The 18,781-nt window shown below is 37.6% G+C and overlaps 1 protein-coding gene across 3 annotated transcripts in view; it reads right to left on the reverse strand.

Moving 5' to 3' along the window:
* The window catches only part of TMCO1 (transmembrane and coiled-coil domains 1), a 52,033-nt gene that overhangs the window by 28,712 nt on the left and 4,540 nt on the right, over positions 1–18,781 (reverse strand). For all 3 annotated transcript variants that reach the window (XM_032632987.1, XM_032633075.1, XM_032632909.1), the window contains 3 exons: positions 13,340–13,399; positions 1,567–1,613; positions 142–209 (listed from right to left, as the gene is read on the reverse strand). In XM_032632987.1, the coding sequence (XP_032488878.1) occupies positions 142–209; positions 1,567–1,613; positions 13,340–13,399 (175 nt within the window). The remainder of the gene's footprint in view (positions 1–141; positions 210–1,566; positions 1,614–13,339; positions 13,400–18,781) is intronic.

An 18,781-nucleotide genomic window follows, 5' to 3' on the forward strand; every position in this document is an offset into this window, starting at 1 on the left:
AACTGTGAATCTGGTTAATCAATGTACTATTCTTGTAACTTCTGTAAATTTGAAATATCAAAATATTACCAAAAAAGCTAATTGTTCACATACACACACATAGAGCAATATTTAGATAAAACCATATAAAAGGCTACTCACATAGAATTAAACATTCCCATTAGGGCAGTAAAACAAAAGCCAATTGCAAACATGGATTTCATTCGAACCTGGAAGGAAACCAACGAATTGTTATTTTACACTAGAGAAAAACCAACACTACAGCACACCCCTCAAAGTTTTGGTTTATGTCATTTTTAAAAGATGCTCCTTGGCAAAAAGCTGTTTATTGGCTAACCCACCCTCCACCTCCAAGGCCTCTTCTCCTTGCCAGCTTCTGATGAATATTATTGGGGTGGTCATATGACCCAACTCTGGCCAATGAGATGTAAGTACCAACCAGAACTTTTAAAAGGGACAAACTTGGCTAGCATCCCTTTAGGCCTTTTGCCCATACTTCTTGCCTGGAATGAAGAACATAATGCCTGACAGTAAAACACCATCAAACAACCAAACGACCATAAGCTAAGGAAGGTTAACCTGAGTCCTTAGTGCCATTACCGTGCTGCCACAGCAGGCCAGGACCACCAACCTCTGCACCTCTTGAGCAAGTGAAAAAAATTTTTATGTTTAAGCCATTATTAAGCATTTTGTTTCTTGCAGCTAACTTCTTTCTTAATTACATGTGCCATAAAAGTATAAACAAATAAAAGATCATAAAGATATAAGATTAACAGTTTATCAGCATTTTTTATCTATTCTTTCTGCAGTTTCCAAATTTGGTCTCATGAACATGTAATAGTTGCAAGAACAGAAAAGCTATTTTCAAAAAAAATGCACTTCTAAATTACGATCTTTCTTAATAAGAATTTCAAGAAACAGAAGATAAAATAATACAGCAAAGGTCTCTTGGTAAGCAAAAGACAACTGTTGCACAGTTTAGATGTCCTGTGTTGAATATACAGAAATTAAGTAGAAAAATAAGTCAAGCCATATAATTAGCCTACCTACACCTCAGAAAGACATGCTTGAACTCTACTCTTTATAAAAAATGAGTAAATGGCTAATAAAATCACTTTTCCTTACACTTTATGATATGCCTGACCCTCAGATCAAAAGGCCTCTTAGAGAATAAAGGCCACAATAAAGTCCATCTATGATGCTCCAACTCCTATTTGGGATTACCAGGTCACCATAAAGCCAAAGATTCAGCAATAACATGAGGAAGAAAAAGAAAATAAGCTACTTCATTTGAAAATGTAAGGTGGAAGTTAATAAAAACTGTGTGAAAGGGACAAATTATGACTTCGAGAGAGCCTAAAAAAAAGCTATTCATATTATTAACACGAGGTTTCAGTCCAGTAGCATATTTTCACTTCTATTTGGTCCAGAAACAACCATGATATTATTTATAGCCTGCATTAACTATAAATTTCTGAAAAGGTAAGTGTAGTGTACTTGATGAAAATCGGGGTCTTTTGCTGAAAAACATGTGGTTTATCATGAAGTTATATTTAGGACTCTTACCATTGATAGATCCCTGTTATTATTCTTCAGTTTCTCTTCTTGCCGCTCTGCAAAGAATTAATGAACTGGTTAATATACAAAGCGCTGAGCGCAAAGCAGATGTTAAACTGTCACTGCCTGATGACTATAATAGCACTTCTGTCTCAGTATCACTTAATAAGATAAGCTGAATACATGGAATACTGTATACTTTGTACTAACAGAAAATTCAAATGAAGCAGGGCACCAAAATAGTTCGAATTAAATAAATAAAAATATTTAAAGTTTAATTTAAACTTTAAGTGTCTGGACTCTGTACATTAAGATATACTCTTACATTACATCAAAAGGAAGTATAACCATAATGACTGTACTTAGGTTTCAAGTATTAATTACCCATCTGTTATGATTTTTCCCCCCTCTTTCAGTTTCTCTAAGAGAGCATGGAGTCTAAAAATTAAGAGCCAATTAAAATGAATTTAAGATTCAGGTTCTTTCATATTACAGTCAAATAAATCTAAAAATAAGCATAGTTTCATAGTTAAGTCACTTGGAAAGCTAGGAAATTTGACATATATTTCAAGAAAACTGTTATATACACAGAACCTAAACTGCTAAAGAAGTCTCAGTTGTACATTAATGACCTTATTTACCGTATTCCATCAACGTAAGGGACTTTATTGTACTTATGAAGAAACTGAGGCCCAGCAAAGGAGAAGTGACTTCTCAGAGACCACACAGGTATTTTATGCCAAAGCCAGGATGAGAATTCAAGTTTCCCAACTCCCAACCCAATGATCTCTATATATACTATGCTACTGCTTTCTTTGATTATGCATTTTTATCACCAGGATCAATTCATTCAACAAATACTTATTGATTACCTACTAAATGCCGAGCACTTTTCTGAGCACTAGGGATAAATGAATGAACAAAACACACACAAATCCTCACCCTCACAGGAAGATTATGAAATTAAAATATAATACCCTCTAAAATAAAAAATATACAATTGGAATATATGAAACTGGTGTGAGGGCTGCAAGTTCAGGAAAGGAAGAACAGGCCTATAGGAACCGCAGACTGTAGTTTCCAAACAATGTACGGTGAGACGAATATATGCTTCCTTGTCCAAAATCATTCCTATCCAGTTTGTTTTCCCTGGGAGGAAAGGATACAGGCAGGAGAAAGTGGGGATTATGAAGATATATGGAACAAAATGAACAAAATGGGGTGGAACTAAGGTGTATCTCAGGGGCTAGAGCTCTTTTTCTACCTGAGCAGCCCTCTTAAAATGTAATAAGACTTTTTAAAATTGGGTGTTTGAAGATTGGGATGACTAGAAGGTAAACAGGCGTAAAACCAAGTAGAGGGGGAAAAGGACTACCACTGAGACAGGAAAAGAAAGGTATAGAAAAGCATCTATGCTAGAAACCTTGGCACATCCTTGACTCCCTACTCTATCTTCAATCAAGCACCAAGTCCTATTAATTATACCTCATAAATACTTATGAAATCTACCTCTTCCCCTCCTCCTTACTATCACTTCCTTAGTTAGGATTTCTAACATCTCTTACCTATATTACTTTCAAGTCTCCTAACAGATCTGCCTCCAAACTTGTTCCCTTAAATCCATCTTCTACATAAATGCAGTCAGATCTACTTAAAAGGCAAAACTGAACAAAATCTTGATACTCCCCAGCTTAAAATCCTTCCATGGCTTTTCATCCCTACAAGATCATGTTTCTTTTTTTTTGGCCACGCCACGCAGCATGTGGGATCTTAGTTCCCCCATGGGGGATAAGACGCACCCCCTGCAGTGGAAGCGTGGAGTCTTAACTACTGAACTGCCAGGGAAGTCCCAAGATCATGTTTCACTATCACCTGCAAGTCCTGCATCTGGCCCCTGCTTACTTCTGCAGCCACATTTCCAACCACTCCCATAAATTTTTATGTTCTTACAATACCAAACAACTTTAAGTTCCGGTATATATGATGCTTTTCTCTTGATTCAGTGTGTTTGTTCATAAAGTCTCTTCTACCTTGGGTGACCAAGTGTCCCAGTTTTCCCTGGACTGTTCCAGTTTTAGCTCTGAAAATCTCACATCCCAATAAACTCCTCGGACTAGACAAATTCGGATGGTTGGCTACCCTACTTCCACCTAGACTGTTTTATCCTACCCCATCAAACCCTTTCCTAGCTAGCCTGTACTCAACTTTTAAGCCTCAGCTCTTGTGTCACCTCCTTCGACAATCTTGATTCCTTAAACAATACTATTCTAAAAAGCTTTCTACAATTATGAAAATATCCTACATCTGTGCTGTCAATACAGTAGTCACTAGCTATATGTAGCTACTGAGCAATGAAATGTGACCAGTATGATTGAGGAACTAAAATTTCAACTTCATTTATTAATTATTTTAATTAATTTAAAATCTGAACAGTCAAATGTAGCTACAGGCTGCTGTATTGGACAATGCAGTCTTAGACACTGGATTAGAAGTCCTTTCTTTATGCTTCCAGAATATTCCAAGCACATCTCTATCATTATACTCACCGAGTTTATACATTTTGTTATAATGATCTGTTTATGTACTTAACAATGCAACTGGATGGCAGGCTCCTGGAGGACGAGGACTTCTTCATCTTTGTATCCTCAGTAACTGGCAAGTGGTTAGTTGCTCAGTATTGTAGTATATGCTCAATATTGCTTAATGAATCAGCAATATAATAAAAGCTAATCTGAAGATACCCTACACCAAAAATCCCTTTTCTGGGACAGGAGTCTTTGATAAAGCTGGTAGGCTGAAGAGGCACTTAAAGCCTGAAAGGCTGAGAGGACACTAAAGTGACACCATTTTTATGAAGTTCTATTACACTTTTTTCAATTATGTCCAAACAGAAGCTCTAACCATATGTAGTGTCAAGGTAGACTGTATGTATACATGGCTTAAGAAGAATACAGCAGTACAGGTTTATGATAATCCCAACACTACTGTGCTTGGTTCCTGAAGATTTTTCAACTCAAATTGTTTTTAGGTGCCCACCGTATACAAATAAAGTAGGTTTTGTTGGTTTCAAATAATTCAGAAATAAGTTAACATTCGTCTGGTTTTGGAGGGGATAAAAGAAACAGAGTCAAGTTTCTTATGACCTTGATGTGCTTAGTTGGTAGGAAATGCTAAGATGCCTCAAGAAGCGTAAACACTACAAGCACTATAACATTTAAAGTCCTAGACAATGAAAGAGTTTTCACAAATCCAGAAATGCCCATGTGGGAAACAGCAAACCTGATCTAATAGAAATGTTACCAATAGGGAAGCAATTTCATGTACTCCCCAAGTTACGAACGATAAACTTGTAAATATCTCCATAAAGCCACAGTTAGGTTTATATACCTCCCCTCTCCCCAGTAACCCCAATGCCTAATCTAAAGTTTTTCCATTTTCAGTTTTCTCCATTCCCAGCTCATTAATCGTATTTCAGACCCTCCTAATCTCTCTCTCTCTGTCTGTCTGTCTCTCTCTCTCTCTTTCTCTCTCTCTCTCTCTCTCTCTCTCAATACCCACGTTCTCTTTTACCCTCTTTATTTTCTTTCCGGTCTTAGAAAATTATTAAACTCCTTCTCTATCTCTCTTCCATTATGACTACCAAACCCTGACTCTAATAAAACTGCTAGGCAAAGATTTATTCTATTCATTCTCATTATTTTAAAATGTAAGATTCAAGTTTTACAAGGATATTCTGTTAGACACAATGAGAAATGAAACATTTAAGTCCTTAAAAGTACTTAAAACATCCTTTTAGAGTTTCTATCTCTCATACTGTAATCAAATATACTTTTCTTTAAGCCTCAATGATTTAAGTAAATTTTAAATGTTATTTCCTAACCAATTTTACTTTTAATTACCAGCAATACAAAAGAGGAACAAAAACAAAACCAACTATTGTCCCTAAAAATAAAGTTTTTACATTACATTATGGGTTAAATATGCTTATGAAGACAGGTTTGTCAATATAACCACCATGTAATACATGGTTTTATAAGAATAATCCAACTGTATTGAAAATAATAAACTGTATTGAAAAAAGTATCTTTTTTTAAATAACCTGCTTTTCCCTTATCAAGAAACTTTGTTTCCTCAAGTGAATAATTTCTGGGAAAGTCACATTAGTAAGTCAAAATAAGTGCAAACAATTTATTTTGAAATGATGATTTATATTGTTTATTAGCAGCAATCAAATATTTGAGCATAATGCTTCATGTAATTATGAGAACAATTTTGGCTGAGATGATGCAATAAAAGCTAGCTAATTAACTCTTAACTTCTAGTACCCCAAATAGTTAAGAGTATACTGAAATAAGTAAAAGTGTTTGACTGGTTCTCTATTGCTCTGTGTGTAACTTAGCCCTTAACTGTTGTCAGTTAACTAGCATAACTCCTCTCAAAAAGTTGTTTCTTGGCCCCAATAAGGTAGGGAAGTCACTGTCTCAGTCTAATGTTATTTTCATCTTGGTGGTGTGTTACTTAAAAGAAGTATAGCTAGGGCTTCCCTGGTGGCGCAGCGGTTGAGAGTTCGCCTGCCAATGCAGGGGACACGGGTTCGTGCCCCGGTCCGGGAAGATCCCACATGCCGAGGAGTGGCTGGGCCCGTGAGCCATGGCCGCTGAGCCTGTGCTCTGCAACGAGAGAGGCCACGACAGTGAGAGGCCCGTGTACCGCAAAAAAAAAAAAAAAAAAAAAAAAAAAAAGAAGTATAGCTAGTGAACCTCCTCCTAAGATTCACTCACCCTTAGTTTTCTCCTTTGAGAAAACTCAACATCTAGAAGCCCAAGGCTTCCAAGATGGTTGTACTTCCCAGCCCACCTTTCAACTGCTATGTGGACATAAGAAGGGAGAAAACTATGTCTAAAACCTTCTACACCTCCCCTGAAGATCTAGAATTTAAAGGTTCCAAGCCGAGTGCTGGAAATAAATATTCTATGTCATTCAGTGTTCACTTGTCCTGTGTGAACTATTCTTTATGGCATTCAGAACCTCAGGATTTAATACAGAGGAGAATCATACCTCAATTCCTCCATTTGAAAGGAATTCTATACACCCTTTTACTACTGAACTTTTGGAATACACCCTCTATGAAATTTGAGGAAATTTCATGGAGAGAAAAAACTGGAAATATAAAGGAGATATATTTATATTCTAGGATGATTTATCATCCAAGATGACAGACAAAAGGAAACATTAAAATTCTAAAAGGGAATACTCTAATTATAAAGAAGCTACATTTCTTGTAGCTATTGGAATCCACTAGTAGCAACGATGACATCCATTCTGACCAAAGAATGAACAAACCTGAAGCCAATCTATCACACATTTTTTTTGACAGCATTAGGCTTTGTACAATAAGTTAATATAATTTAACTAAGAAAGGAACACGTCACCATTTACCTTAGTCAATAACCAGTGACGGGACTTCCCTGGTGGCGCAGTGGTTAAGAATCGGGCACCACAACTACTGAGCCTGCGCCCTAAAGCCTGCAAGCCACAACTACTGAGCCGATGTGCCACAACTACTGAAGCCCGCGCACCTAGAGCCCATGCTCCACAACAGGAGAGGCCACTGCAATGAGAAGCCCACGCACTGCAACCCCGCTCACCACAACTAGAGAAAGCCCAGGCACAGCAACAAAGATCCAATGAGCCAAAAAAATAAAAAATAAATAACCAGTGACGTTTCTGTCAAAGAATATAAATCAATTAAAGTACTCACGGGGCAACTGGGTAGTCTGATCAAACTGACAGTTTGGGAGATGGGGAACATTCTCAAATAAGGAAGAGATGATCAAAATAGCAGATGCTTCTCTATAGATTAAAAGAGTTAGGTATGCCATGACATTTCTATATTCTGAGTTGTTTTGAATGGAAGACCAATTAATAACATGCCTTTAAAATTTCATGTAGATTGGGAGAAGCAAAATTTAAATGAAATGCCTGATACAGCCTTCTTTTATAGAAAATCCAAATAGCATAGATAAACATCTAGAATAAATATATTAATTCAGGGCCCCAAATAAATTTCAAAAATGTCCTCCCATATTTCCAAGTCACCAAGAAAGGAGATATACACCCCATTCAGCAAAGCTTCAGAATGCCTGCTCTCCCTTCTCTGGTCACCTTCTGGGGAATATCTCCCTCTCATCATAGTCTCTGTTGAGGTTCAACCTTATGAAGATTCCTAACATCCCCTGCCCTGCCACTACTGACCAAAAAGGAGGCCAATCCATAGGCTTACCCATGACCTACAGCATAAAAAGATGAGCTGAGCTAGTTGGATTCCTTCTTGCAGGAATTTAAACCAGAAAATATTGGGAAAGTAAATCATTTAACTGTGGGAGCAGAAACAGCAAAATAGTAATGTAGAACTGGCTCTTGAACTTTAGTTCATCTAAAAATTATCTGGGCAGCTTGTTAAAAAAGCAGGCTCCTGTGTCCCATGTCCAGAAATGCTGATTCAGTAAAGCCTGGGAGTAAGACTCAGAACCCTTCATTTGTAACAAGTATCTCAAGCAATACTGATATAGGTGGTCTAGAGAGCACATTATGAGTAATACCGATATAGAAAGAACCAGAGGAGACAAGCCAAAGTTAGGCACAGGCAAAAATTAAATGCTACGGAAGCACTGCAGAGAAAGTGGGGAAGCTGAACAACAGAAGAGAGAGAAGTACTAAAAATTAATAGTGGAGCCCAATGTCTGGCTTTATCCCAGGGCTTGCTCTGCCTGCAGGAATTGCTTTAACACAGTTCCTGCCTTCCTGTAACCAAATAGTTCAGCTTTTCCTGAGTTCTGGATCACATATATCCTTAAATTCCTCATTACTTGAGGTAACTTGACTGCAGCCAAAAGATCTAAATAAAATTCATACATCAAAAGTAGTTTCTCTTTTATGAGATGGAAACGTAAAATAACCAAGACATCTGCTCCTGAAATTAAGAATGGGAAACATAAAATCTTCAGACACCTCAGTTTCAAATTAATGTCTCTATCCAAGACCATTATCTCTAAGAGCTTCACCTAGTGATATCAATGACATTTTGCTTCTCTAAAACACTGAATATTGCTGACCACACCCCTCTTACTAAAAACTCCCTTCTTTCAATGCAGCAATATCATTCTTTATAGTCTCCCCATTACTGTATATATACGTTTGCTTTTTTAAAAATAAATTTATTTATTTTTGGCTGCACTGGGTTTTCGTTGCTGCTCGCGGGCTTTCTCTAGTTGCGGCGAGCGGGGGCTACTCTTTGTTGCGGTGCACGGGCTTCTCATTGCAGTGGCTTCTCTTGTGGAGCACGGGCTCTAGGCACATGGGCTTCAGTAGTTGTGGCTCGTGGGCTCTAGAGCGCAGGCTCAGTAGTTGTGGCGCATGGGCTTAGCTGCTCTGCAGCATGTGGGATCTTCCTGGATCAGGGCTTGTACCCGTGTCCCCTGCATTGGCAGGTGGATTCTTAACCTCTGTGCCACCAGGGAAGTCATACCTATATATTTTTTATTTTAAAGAAACCCAAGTGGGGAATCTGAGCAAAGGGAAAGTAAGGGTTGCATAATAACAAAATTGTAGATAGGGTCAGTCTACAAAAATACATTTAACTGGTCTTATAAAGTTGCTGGAGATGAACAGCAAATCTGACTCTATGCTTATTAGCAGCCAGTCTCAAAGTGGAGGGAAAAACCATCAGTTCAAGCACAGGGTCAATAAGATAAAAAATAAATCAATTATTTATGAGAATCACTGCTTGTCTTGACACTGAAAACTACTATAAAGTTTCCATAATTTCTCGTCAAAGGGGTATCATGCAATGTTGTAGATAATGTTCTCAAAGATAGTCCATAGCAACTACAGTAAATTTTATCTGGCTGAGTTTTTCATGACATGTCTAATAGTGCAAATGTCAAGGAGAAATAGAGTAGAAGCAATTTTATAAAGTCCAAAACTATATACAAGTTTAGGTTTACAGATTTCTGATAGTCTGGTTTAATTTAGGAGTAAAATTTATAAATCTACAGAATGGATAGGATGTTGGTCCTTCAAGCAACTCCTAACAAATATTATGTCTTGTAACTCCTATTAGATTTTGACAAGCAACTCTTCATAAATATGATTTCTTTTACCTTCTGATGACATTTTGGTGAGCAAACAATTTAAGGTAGCATTCCATGGTAAAATAATTTTGAGTATAGATAGTTTGTGCTGTCAATTTTAAGGGTAGTGGGTAATGTGCCTTCCATTTTTATATCTTGCCTATCCTTTATAGCAAAGCTACTCCAAAGAATTACCCATGTTCAATGTCTTTACTTCCTCACCATGCATTATCTCCCTAATCTATACAATCTGGCTTCTATCCCTTATCATGCCACGGAAATTATTCTTGCTAAATCACTAATTATCTCTGTTTTGCCTCTTAGATATTTAATACCCAGCCTCTAACCCTTCCTGTCCTCTGAAACTCTCCCCTCAACTTCCGTGACACAACTCCTTTCCAACTTCCCTGGCAATACCTTTTCAAGCTCCACTTCTTCTTCTACCCCTTAAATTTCTATGTCTCAAAACTCTCCATCCTTAGCTCTTTGCTTTTCTTACTTTATATGGTCTCCCTGTGTGATTTCATTTACCTTGTGGACTCAATTATAATTTATAATCATATGATTCTAAATTCTATTTGTAGCCTTTATCTCTCTGCCAGCTCCAAACCATACATCCAACAGTGTACCAAGTATTTCCGCCCTGTTGTCACACAGACACTGCAAATCTAACATGTTCAAACCTGAAATCATCCTCTCCTCTTCCTCATCCCAATCTGCAATTTCTCTGATTATTTCCTCTCCTAATCAGAAATCTGGGCTTCTTCCCAGACTCATTCATCTCTACATACCCTACATCTAAAAAGTCTGCAAGTCCTGGGACTTCCCTGGTGGCATAGTGGTTAAGAATCCGCCTGCCAATGCAGGGGACTTGGGTTCAATCCCTGGTCCGGGATGATCCCACATGCTATGGAGCAACTAGGCCCATGTGCCACAACTACTGAGCCTGTGCTCTAGAGCCCCCGAGCCACAACTACTGAGCCTGCGTGCCACAACTACTGAAGCCCGTGCACCTAGAGCCTGTGCTCCGCAACGAAGAGAAGCCACTGCAATGAGAAGGCCACGCACCGCAATGAAGAGTATCCCCCGCTTGCCGCAGCTAGAGAAAGCCTGTGTGCAGCAACGAAGACCCAATGCAGCCAAATAAATAAATAAAATTAAGAGAAAAAAAAAAGGCCTTCAAGTCCTGTTACATCTACTTCCTCTATATCCATTGAATCTGCACCATTCCCATTGTCAATGCCTAGGTTCAGGTTCTTGCCATTTGCATGCCTAGGATACTTAAAAAGCCTCATAACTTCCCTGCCTCCAGAATGATCCCCTCTCTGATTTATCCTCCAAACTACTGCCAGAGTTGTCTTCCTTAAAATCTGATTTCAAATCTGTTTAAATCCCTTAATGGTTACAGGAAGACTTCTGCATACGTTAACCTCCTTACCTTAGTTTAGGCCCTACTTATTTCCCTAGCCTTGTCTGCTTGTACTTTACACACACCTTCTTTTTTAGTTGTTATACTAAACTATTTATAGTTCCAGGTATATACCTTGCTATTTGATCCCTCTATGCTTTTGTATATGCTTATCCTTCTACCGAGAATATACAAGGCTTAAAAATGCAGATTCTTGGGACTTCCCTGGTGGCGCAGTGGTTAAGAATCTGCCTGCCAATGCAGGGGACACAGGATCGAGCCCTGGTCTGGGAAGATCCCAGATGCCGTGGAGCAACTAAGCCCATGTGCCACAACTACCGAGCCTGTGCTCTAGAGCCTGCAAGCCACTGAGCCCGCGTGCCTAGAGCCGTGCTCCACAACAAGAGAAGCCACCACAGTGAGAAGCCCCGCGCACTGCAAGGAAGGGTAGCCCCCACTTGCTGCAACTACAGAAAGCCCACGTGCAGCAACGAAGACCCACAGCAGCCAAACATAAATAAATTTATTTTAAAAAACTGCAGATTCTTAAAGTTATGAATGACTAGGGTCAAACCCCTTCGCTACCACTGACTTAATCCATCATACCACTGAATGACCAAGAGCAAGTTACTTAAACCTCAATTTTCTCATCTCTAAAATTGAGGTAACACTGTTCACTACCACATACCATTGTTAAGAGAATTAAAAAATGTCAAGTGCTTACTTCAGGGTGTTGCAGATGGTAAGAACTCAACTGATCAGTATTTTATTTATTTATATTTTTACTTAGTTAACGCACACTAAAGCTTCAAGATTCAGCTTAAGCATTATCTCTTAAAGAAAACCTGGTCCTCTAGATTGGTTTGGATATCCTTTCTTCTTTACTTTTATGACACTCAGAATATCTCTCTAAAAAGTAAGTATTACACTGCATTGATCTGTTTTTCCTCTTTAGACCTCTTAAAACAGCAATCCCCAACCTTTCTGGCACCAGGGACCGGTCTCGTGGAAGACAATTTTTCCACAGACGAGGAGGGCGAGTGTGTGTGTGTGGGGATGGTTCAGGTGGTAGTGCATACAATGAAGAGTTATGGGGAGCGGCAGATGAACCTTCGCTCCCTCACCCACCCACCACTCACCCCTTGCTGTGTGGCCCCATAATGGTCCGTGGTCCAGGCGTTGGGGACCCGTCTTAAAAGACAGAATTTTTTCCTACTTTGTTTCTCCAATGCCCACCAGAGTGACTGACACATACAGAGCAGATGTACAGTAGCATCTTGCCATGGAACTAAATGAATAAGCCAGTTAGAACATATCTGATACCCCTACACTAAACTGAAAAGCTTTAACCAGAACAGAACAATTGTATAGTCTAGCCTGGTAGAGTAATCTCCCAGGATTTAACAGCAGTGACCTAGGCATAGAGACATAGTTTCTGAGCCAAATACACAATTTCACAACCATTTTGTTCTGATTGTAGAATCAGGAAGCATCATAAAGTATAAATACAAATCACAGGCAGTCACTTATAAATTGTCTTTTTGGAACTGAACTACATTCTGTATTAAATTCTAAATTACCCTGGAAAACCAAAAACATATAATTATTTTGCAGACTAGGTAAAATTGCTCAGCAGAAAATTTCCTACATCTTGGTAGATCTCCATCACCAGTCAATTCTCAGTAAGGAAGTTATGGCAACAATAAATACAAGTAACTCAGACTTAACTGTAAATAATCATCTCAGATAAGAAAAACAATACCCTTTTACAAACTATGCCAAGAACCTTCAGCCAAGTTCAAAAGCCATGACTGGGCTTCCCTAGTGGCGCAGTGGTTGAGAGTCCGCCTGCCGATGAAGGGGACACGGGTTCGTACCCCGGTCTGGGAAGATCCCACATGCCGCGGAGCGGCTGGGCCCATGAGCCATGGCCGCTGGGCCTGCGCATCCGGAGCCTGTGCTCCACGACGGGAGAGGCCACAACAGTGAGAGGCCCGCGTACCGCAAAAAAAAAAAAAAAAAGCCATGACTGTCAACACCATTTCACTAAACTGAAATTTCAAACCTAAGAGCAAAAACAAGAGAGAGAATCAAGTAAGATAACATATGCAAGTGCTTTGTAGACCATAAAACTATACAAACGTAAGTTACCACTACTAAATACTTTATTCCATTTTCATTATCTAAGAATTTATTTCTTCCAAGAAACTTCAATATTTTATATACCAATAACTCATCTTACCTATTTTCTTTTTTTGTTGTCGACCAGCTGACTCCGTTATTGTTTCCTTCTTCTTTTCCACTGTAATCATAGTAACACAGTAAAAATTAATTATGCATTACACAAAAGAAACAAAGAATGTTTTATCACAGCTGAACCAATGAAAGAAGCTTACAAGAAAGTTACACGCTGCCTTTGATTATGGTCATGGTTAACTGGTATGCTCCCACACCTGCTGACAGTAAAAGGTAGACACAATATTCTAAAAATAAAACAGCAATATTGTAAGCATCATTAATTAAATACCCATAAAGGACTTTATAAACACAAAGTCATAATCAAAACTGAGATGATTTTCAGACCATTAGCTGTGGGTGATTGCCTTAGGTAGAGTCTAAGCACAATTTAAAAATTCTGCTCTCAGGTGATTAATTGTAGTACCATTCTCATATTCACCATAGAAGGTGGGCATTCATTCATTCAGTTATTGGCTGCCTAAGTTAACAGGCACCATTCTAGGTAAATAAAAAGATAAACATGATTCTTGCCCTCTAAAAAGCAATTTAGTGAGGGCACATAATCAAGTAACAATTATAGTACAGAAAAATGGCAACACATACACAGGGTAGGAAGATCAGGAGAGCCAAAAAAGCTACGACTGATTTTTTTTGAGGTTTTTCAATTAATATGACGATAGAGTAACAGTAAGCTTTTGAAGAAGAATAGTGTTAACTATTTAATATTTACTATCTTTAATCACCTATGAATGGACTAGCAATAGATACACCAAAAATTACCTTTACTCTATTTACATTATCTGTTTCTTATACTATCTTAGTATACTTCCTTTACTAGCAAATAGTACAGTACATGCATTATTTCTGAAAGCTGCATTAAAGAGAAATGGCAGGTAGGAATCTTTCCCTTAGTATATTAAGTATGCTGAATTCTAAAAGCAAAATTGGTGTTACTCCTTTATAAAAGAGATATAAAATTCAATTTAACTCCACTATTACAAATAAAATGGTAAAGTTCTGACTAAAATAAAATGGCAAAGTTCTGACTATAATAAAATGTGTGTGTGTGAATTGGGTGTCTAAGTGACAGGTACTGTTCTAGGTAGATAAAAAGATAAAACATGACATATATAGGGGGAAAAAAGAGGTTTTTTTTGTTTGTTTGTTTGGCCGCACCAGGCGGCATGTAGGATCATAGTTCCCTGACCAGGGATCTAACCCATGTGCCCTGCAGTGGAAGTTTGCAGTCTTAACCACTGGACCACCAGGGAAGTCCCAAGACAGAGATTTAGAATGAACTACTAGTATGAGATCATAAAAGGAAATTAAGTCAAATTCTACAAGATGTTACAGAAATAACATTTTAAAAGACAAAATGGACAGAAACATTGATGCTTTATTCTTTATCATTATTATTAACCAAAGAAACAAAAAATATTTCTTTCCCACCTCAGAAGGACTATAACACAGCTACTTGGCATTTAACCATGACTGCATAAAAAACAAGGGGAAAAAAAAAGTCAGAAGGCTAGAGAATAGAAACATAAGATAATACAATGAACATTAACCTGATCTTCTAGCACACTGGATTAAGACTAGATAAATCTTTTCTAGGGATAATATAAATTAACCTAATGGTTTTTTAACCTCATGAATTTGCGAAGAAACTCTTTTTGCTGATATTTATTCACCAGAACCTCACCCTATAACAACAAATGGAGATACTGGACTTCCCTGGTGGCGCAGTGGTTAAGAATCTGCCTGCCAATGCAGGGGACACGGGTTCGAGCCCTGGTCCGGGAAGATCCCACATGCCGCAGGGCAACTAAGCCCGTGCGCCACAACTACCGAGACTGCACTCTAGAGCCCGCGAGCCACAACTACTAAGCCCGCGTGCCACAACTACTGAAGCCTGCACGCCTAGAGCCCGTGCTCTGCAACAAGAGAAGCCACCTCAATGAGAAGCACGCGCATCGCAACTAAGAGTAGCCCCTGCTCGCAGCAACTAGAGAAAGCCCGCACACAGCAATGAAGACCCAAGGCAGCCAAAAATAAATAAATTAATTAATTTTAAAAAATAAAGGGAGATCCTCCTCTAAAAAAGAAAAAGAAAGAAAAGAAATGGAGATATCAGAGTCAACAAAAATAAAAGACGTCTACTATGAAACACATTTTTTGCCCATGACCTGGTATTGCTGCATTCTGAATTAGAGTTGTCAAACAGTTTATAAATTACTCTAAAAGCTTTATCCTGTTGCACTGTAAACTAAAGAAATACTTCATACTTTACAATAATTCGTACTTAATAAATGTTCTCAAATCAATAATTTTGTTACAAGAATCCAATTACATATAGTACTTTAATCTTTCTCATTTACTGAAGTGTTCTTTCATTGGTCTACATTATTAAAGTGACACAACGAAAAAAGACTTACTGACGTTTAGAGCACACTCGTTAAGTCTAGTGACCACCTAAATCAAACAGCTTGGTACCTTTATGAAAGCATCTTTTGTCAAAGGCCCCACCACAATAGGACAGCTTTGTAGGTAACACCAGTATTCTCCAAATAATGCCTCAGATCAGATCTGCTCAAGATACGAAATCTACACCTAACTCTGATTCAAATATATTTATATTTCTTTGTATTCCTCAAAAACCCTACAAATTTTTTTTGAGGTTTTAATTATTTTTTTAATTTCATTATATTCTTTTACATTTTGAGCCTGTGATTCCCATCGCTTTATTACAGAACAAAGAGTAGATGAAATAGCAAGGCTTCCTTTCAGTTTGGTTTATTACTATTGATTGGTTTGTTCACTGAAATGTGTGAAAATACACTTTAGTCACCTTAAATTCATTATTAGCTATCAAAGTCCAAAATGTACTGATTGATTCAAAATTGTTTCAATAGACAGAAAATTTCTACTTTTTCAACTGTGACTGCCTACTTATTTATACTCATAAAGAATTTGTTTGCCTGAAGTTGTGAATAGATTAGATTTTTATATAAGTTTAAAATATCAGGTAGTAACTCTTTTAATAGTCTACAAGTTGGTGATCATCCAATGAGAGTTGTCACTGGAAAACATTTTAAAGAACAGATACATGTATATGTATAACTGAAACACTTTGCTGTACACCTGAAAGTAACATAATGTTGTTAATCAACTATACTCCAATACAAAATAGTTAAAAAAATAAATAACCAAAGTAAAACACTCATTTATTTTAAAGAGTCAGTTTTAAAGATAAGCGATGGTCTTATGCTTGCCCCCACTCCCTATTTCCTTCATTTCAAAGAGCAACCACTTTTACCTCTTTTAGCTGATTATTTTGATATTTACCCCTATATCCTTTTTTCTTTTTTGGTAGCACCGGTGGCTTGTGGGATCTCAGTTCCCCGATCAGAGACTGAACCCAGGCCATGGCAGTGAAAGCACCGAATCCTAACCACTACACCACCAAGGAACTCCCATAAAGTTTTTTTTTCTTTTAACCCCTATATCTTGAAATAAGCTAGTTACATCATAAAATCCATTGTTATAGTTGTAATTTTGGTTAAATGTGAGTTCAACATTTACAAAATTATGATCATGAAAATACTGTTCACAGGTAATTTATGTAGCAAATTATTTAACTTCCTGCAAGTTTTTCCTAGATTTAAGGCATTTTAAAATTTGTTTGGTTGTCTCCGTACTTATCACTAATTCAGCCCCAAATTCTTAGTTAGCTGTCTAAATCTTTCCTGTACAAAGTCAGATCCTTAGGCATTATAAATTTTCCTGAAGAAGTTTCTCCTAGCACCCTCTTACAAGCTAAACCTGGTGCACCGCTGACATTCCTAAGAATGTCAGATCTAAATCTGCCTTCATCATCGTCCGGGCAATTCCCTTCACCTGAGTCCTGTGTTGGAGCTCTTGTTTCCTGGAGTTCATATCTTCCTTTTTTTTTTGGTTTACTCATTTGTTTTGGTGTAGTGTATTTTCCAATAGTTGGCTGAGATAAAATTTTTTAAGGCCTTGCATATCGGATAATTTCCTCAAAGGATCCTTTATGTCTGATATGTTTTTATTTCTGTCATTTCCATGTGACACTTTTTTATAGTTTCCATCTCCTGAAAATCCCCATCTGTTCATGCATATTGTCTACATTTCCCACTAGATCCTTTAACACGTTAATCATAGTTATGTACAAGTTCTATGCCTGGGCCATCTCTCTCTTTTTTTTTTTTTTTCTTTTTTTCTTTGGTCACACTGCACAGCTTGCGGGATCTTAGCTCCCCAACCAGGGATTGAACCCGTGCCCCCTGCAGTGGAAGCATGGAGTCCTAACCACTGGACCACCAGGGAATTCCCATGGGCCATCTATAAATTTGGTCCCTACAAACTTTTCTTGCCTGGATCCATATGAAATTTTGAACACAGAATGTCAGAAGGGATTATGTTTGCAATCAAGACGTTTGTTCAAAGAGGGAATTTACCTTATTTCTTCCTATTAAATATCCCATGCTAAATAATAGTTATCCATTTGATTACAAATATCTAGAAGACAGTATCTATGCCCGTTCATTGCATACTACACTCATCATGGTGACCTCTACAGCGAGCAAGCAATCATATGTGTCAACTGATCATGTAAATGAAAATAATACATGGTTACTGAGTTCTTGTGTTTTTTTTTTTATTGAAGTATAGGTGATTTACAATGTTGTGTGAATTTCTGGTGTACAGCAAAGTGATTCAGTTATACATATATACGTAAGTTCGTTTGCAGATTCTTCTCCATTATAGTTTACTACAAGCTATTGAATAGTTCCCTGTGCTATACAGTAGTACCTTGCTGTTTATGTATTTTATGTATAGTAGTTTGTATTTTCTAATCCCAAACTCCTAATTTATCCCTCCCCCGACCCTTCCCTTTTGATAATCATTAAATCTGTTTTCTATGTCTGTGCATGTTCACTGAGTTTTGATAGAATACCTGAAATAGAGGACTTAAGAACATAAGAAATGCCATGAGACATTCCAATCATCACCAACCTACCTCATACTTACCTTCAAAGCAAGCACATTAGTCAATTATATTAAAAAATACAACCATGGAAGCTTTGCCTGGCAACTATCACTTTGAATTTAGGTGTCAGGTGAAGGAGACTTAACTTCTATAATACAGATAACTAGAAACAAGGCAATCAGTTGTGGATACTAAGGAAGCCCAAAATCTACAGAGCAAATTCATATAAGTATTTAAGGTATGAGAATACTAATCCAAACAAATTCGAAACTAAAGGAGTTTTGTATTTCATAAGACTACTCCATGATACATGTGATATGAAGAAATTTGTCTTTGGATGCCACTGCATGCTGGCTAACTAGTTTATGATCATAGCAGAACAATTCCTCACAAAGAATACATGTGATGTTATGTTATAGAGATCATTTATTC

This window comes from Phocoena sinus, chromosome 1 (genome assembly GCF_008692025.1).
Source record: "Phocoena sinus isolate mPhoSin1 chromosome 1, mPhoSin1.pri, whole genome shotgun sequence".
NCBI classification, from domain to species: Eukaryota; Metazoa; Chordata; class Mammalia; order Artiodactyla; family Phocoenidae; genus Phocoena; species Phocoena sinus.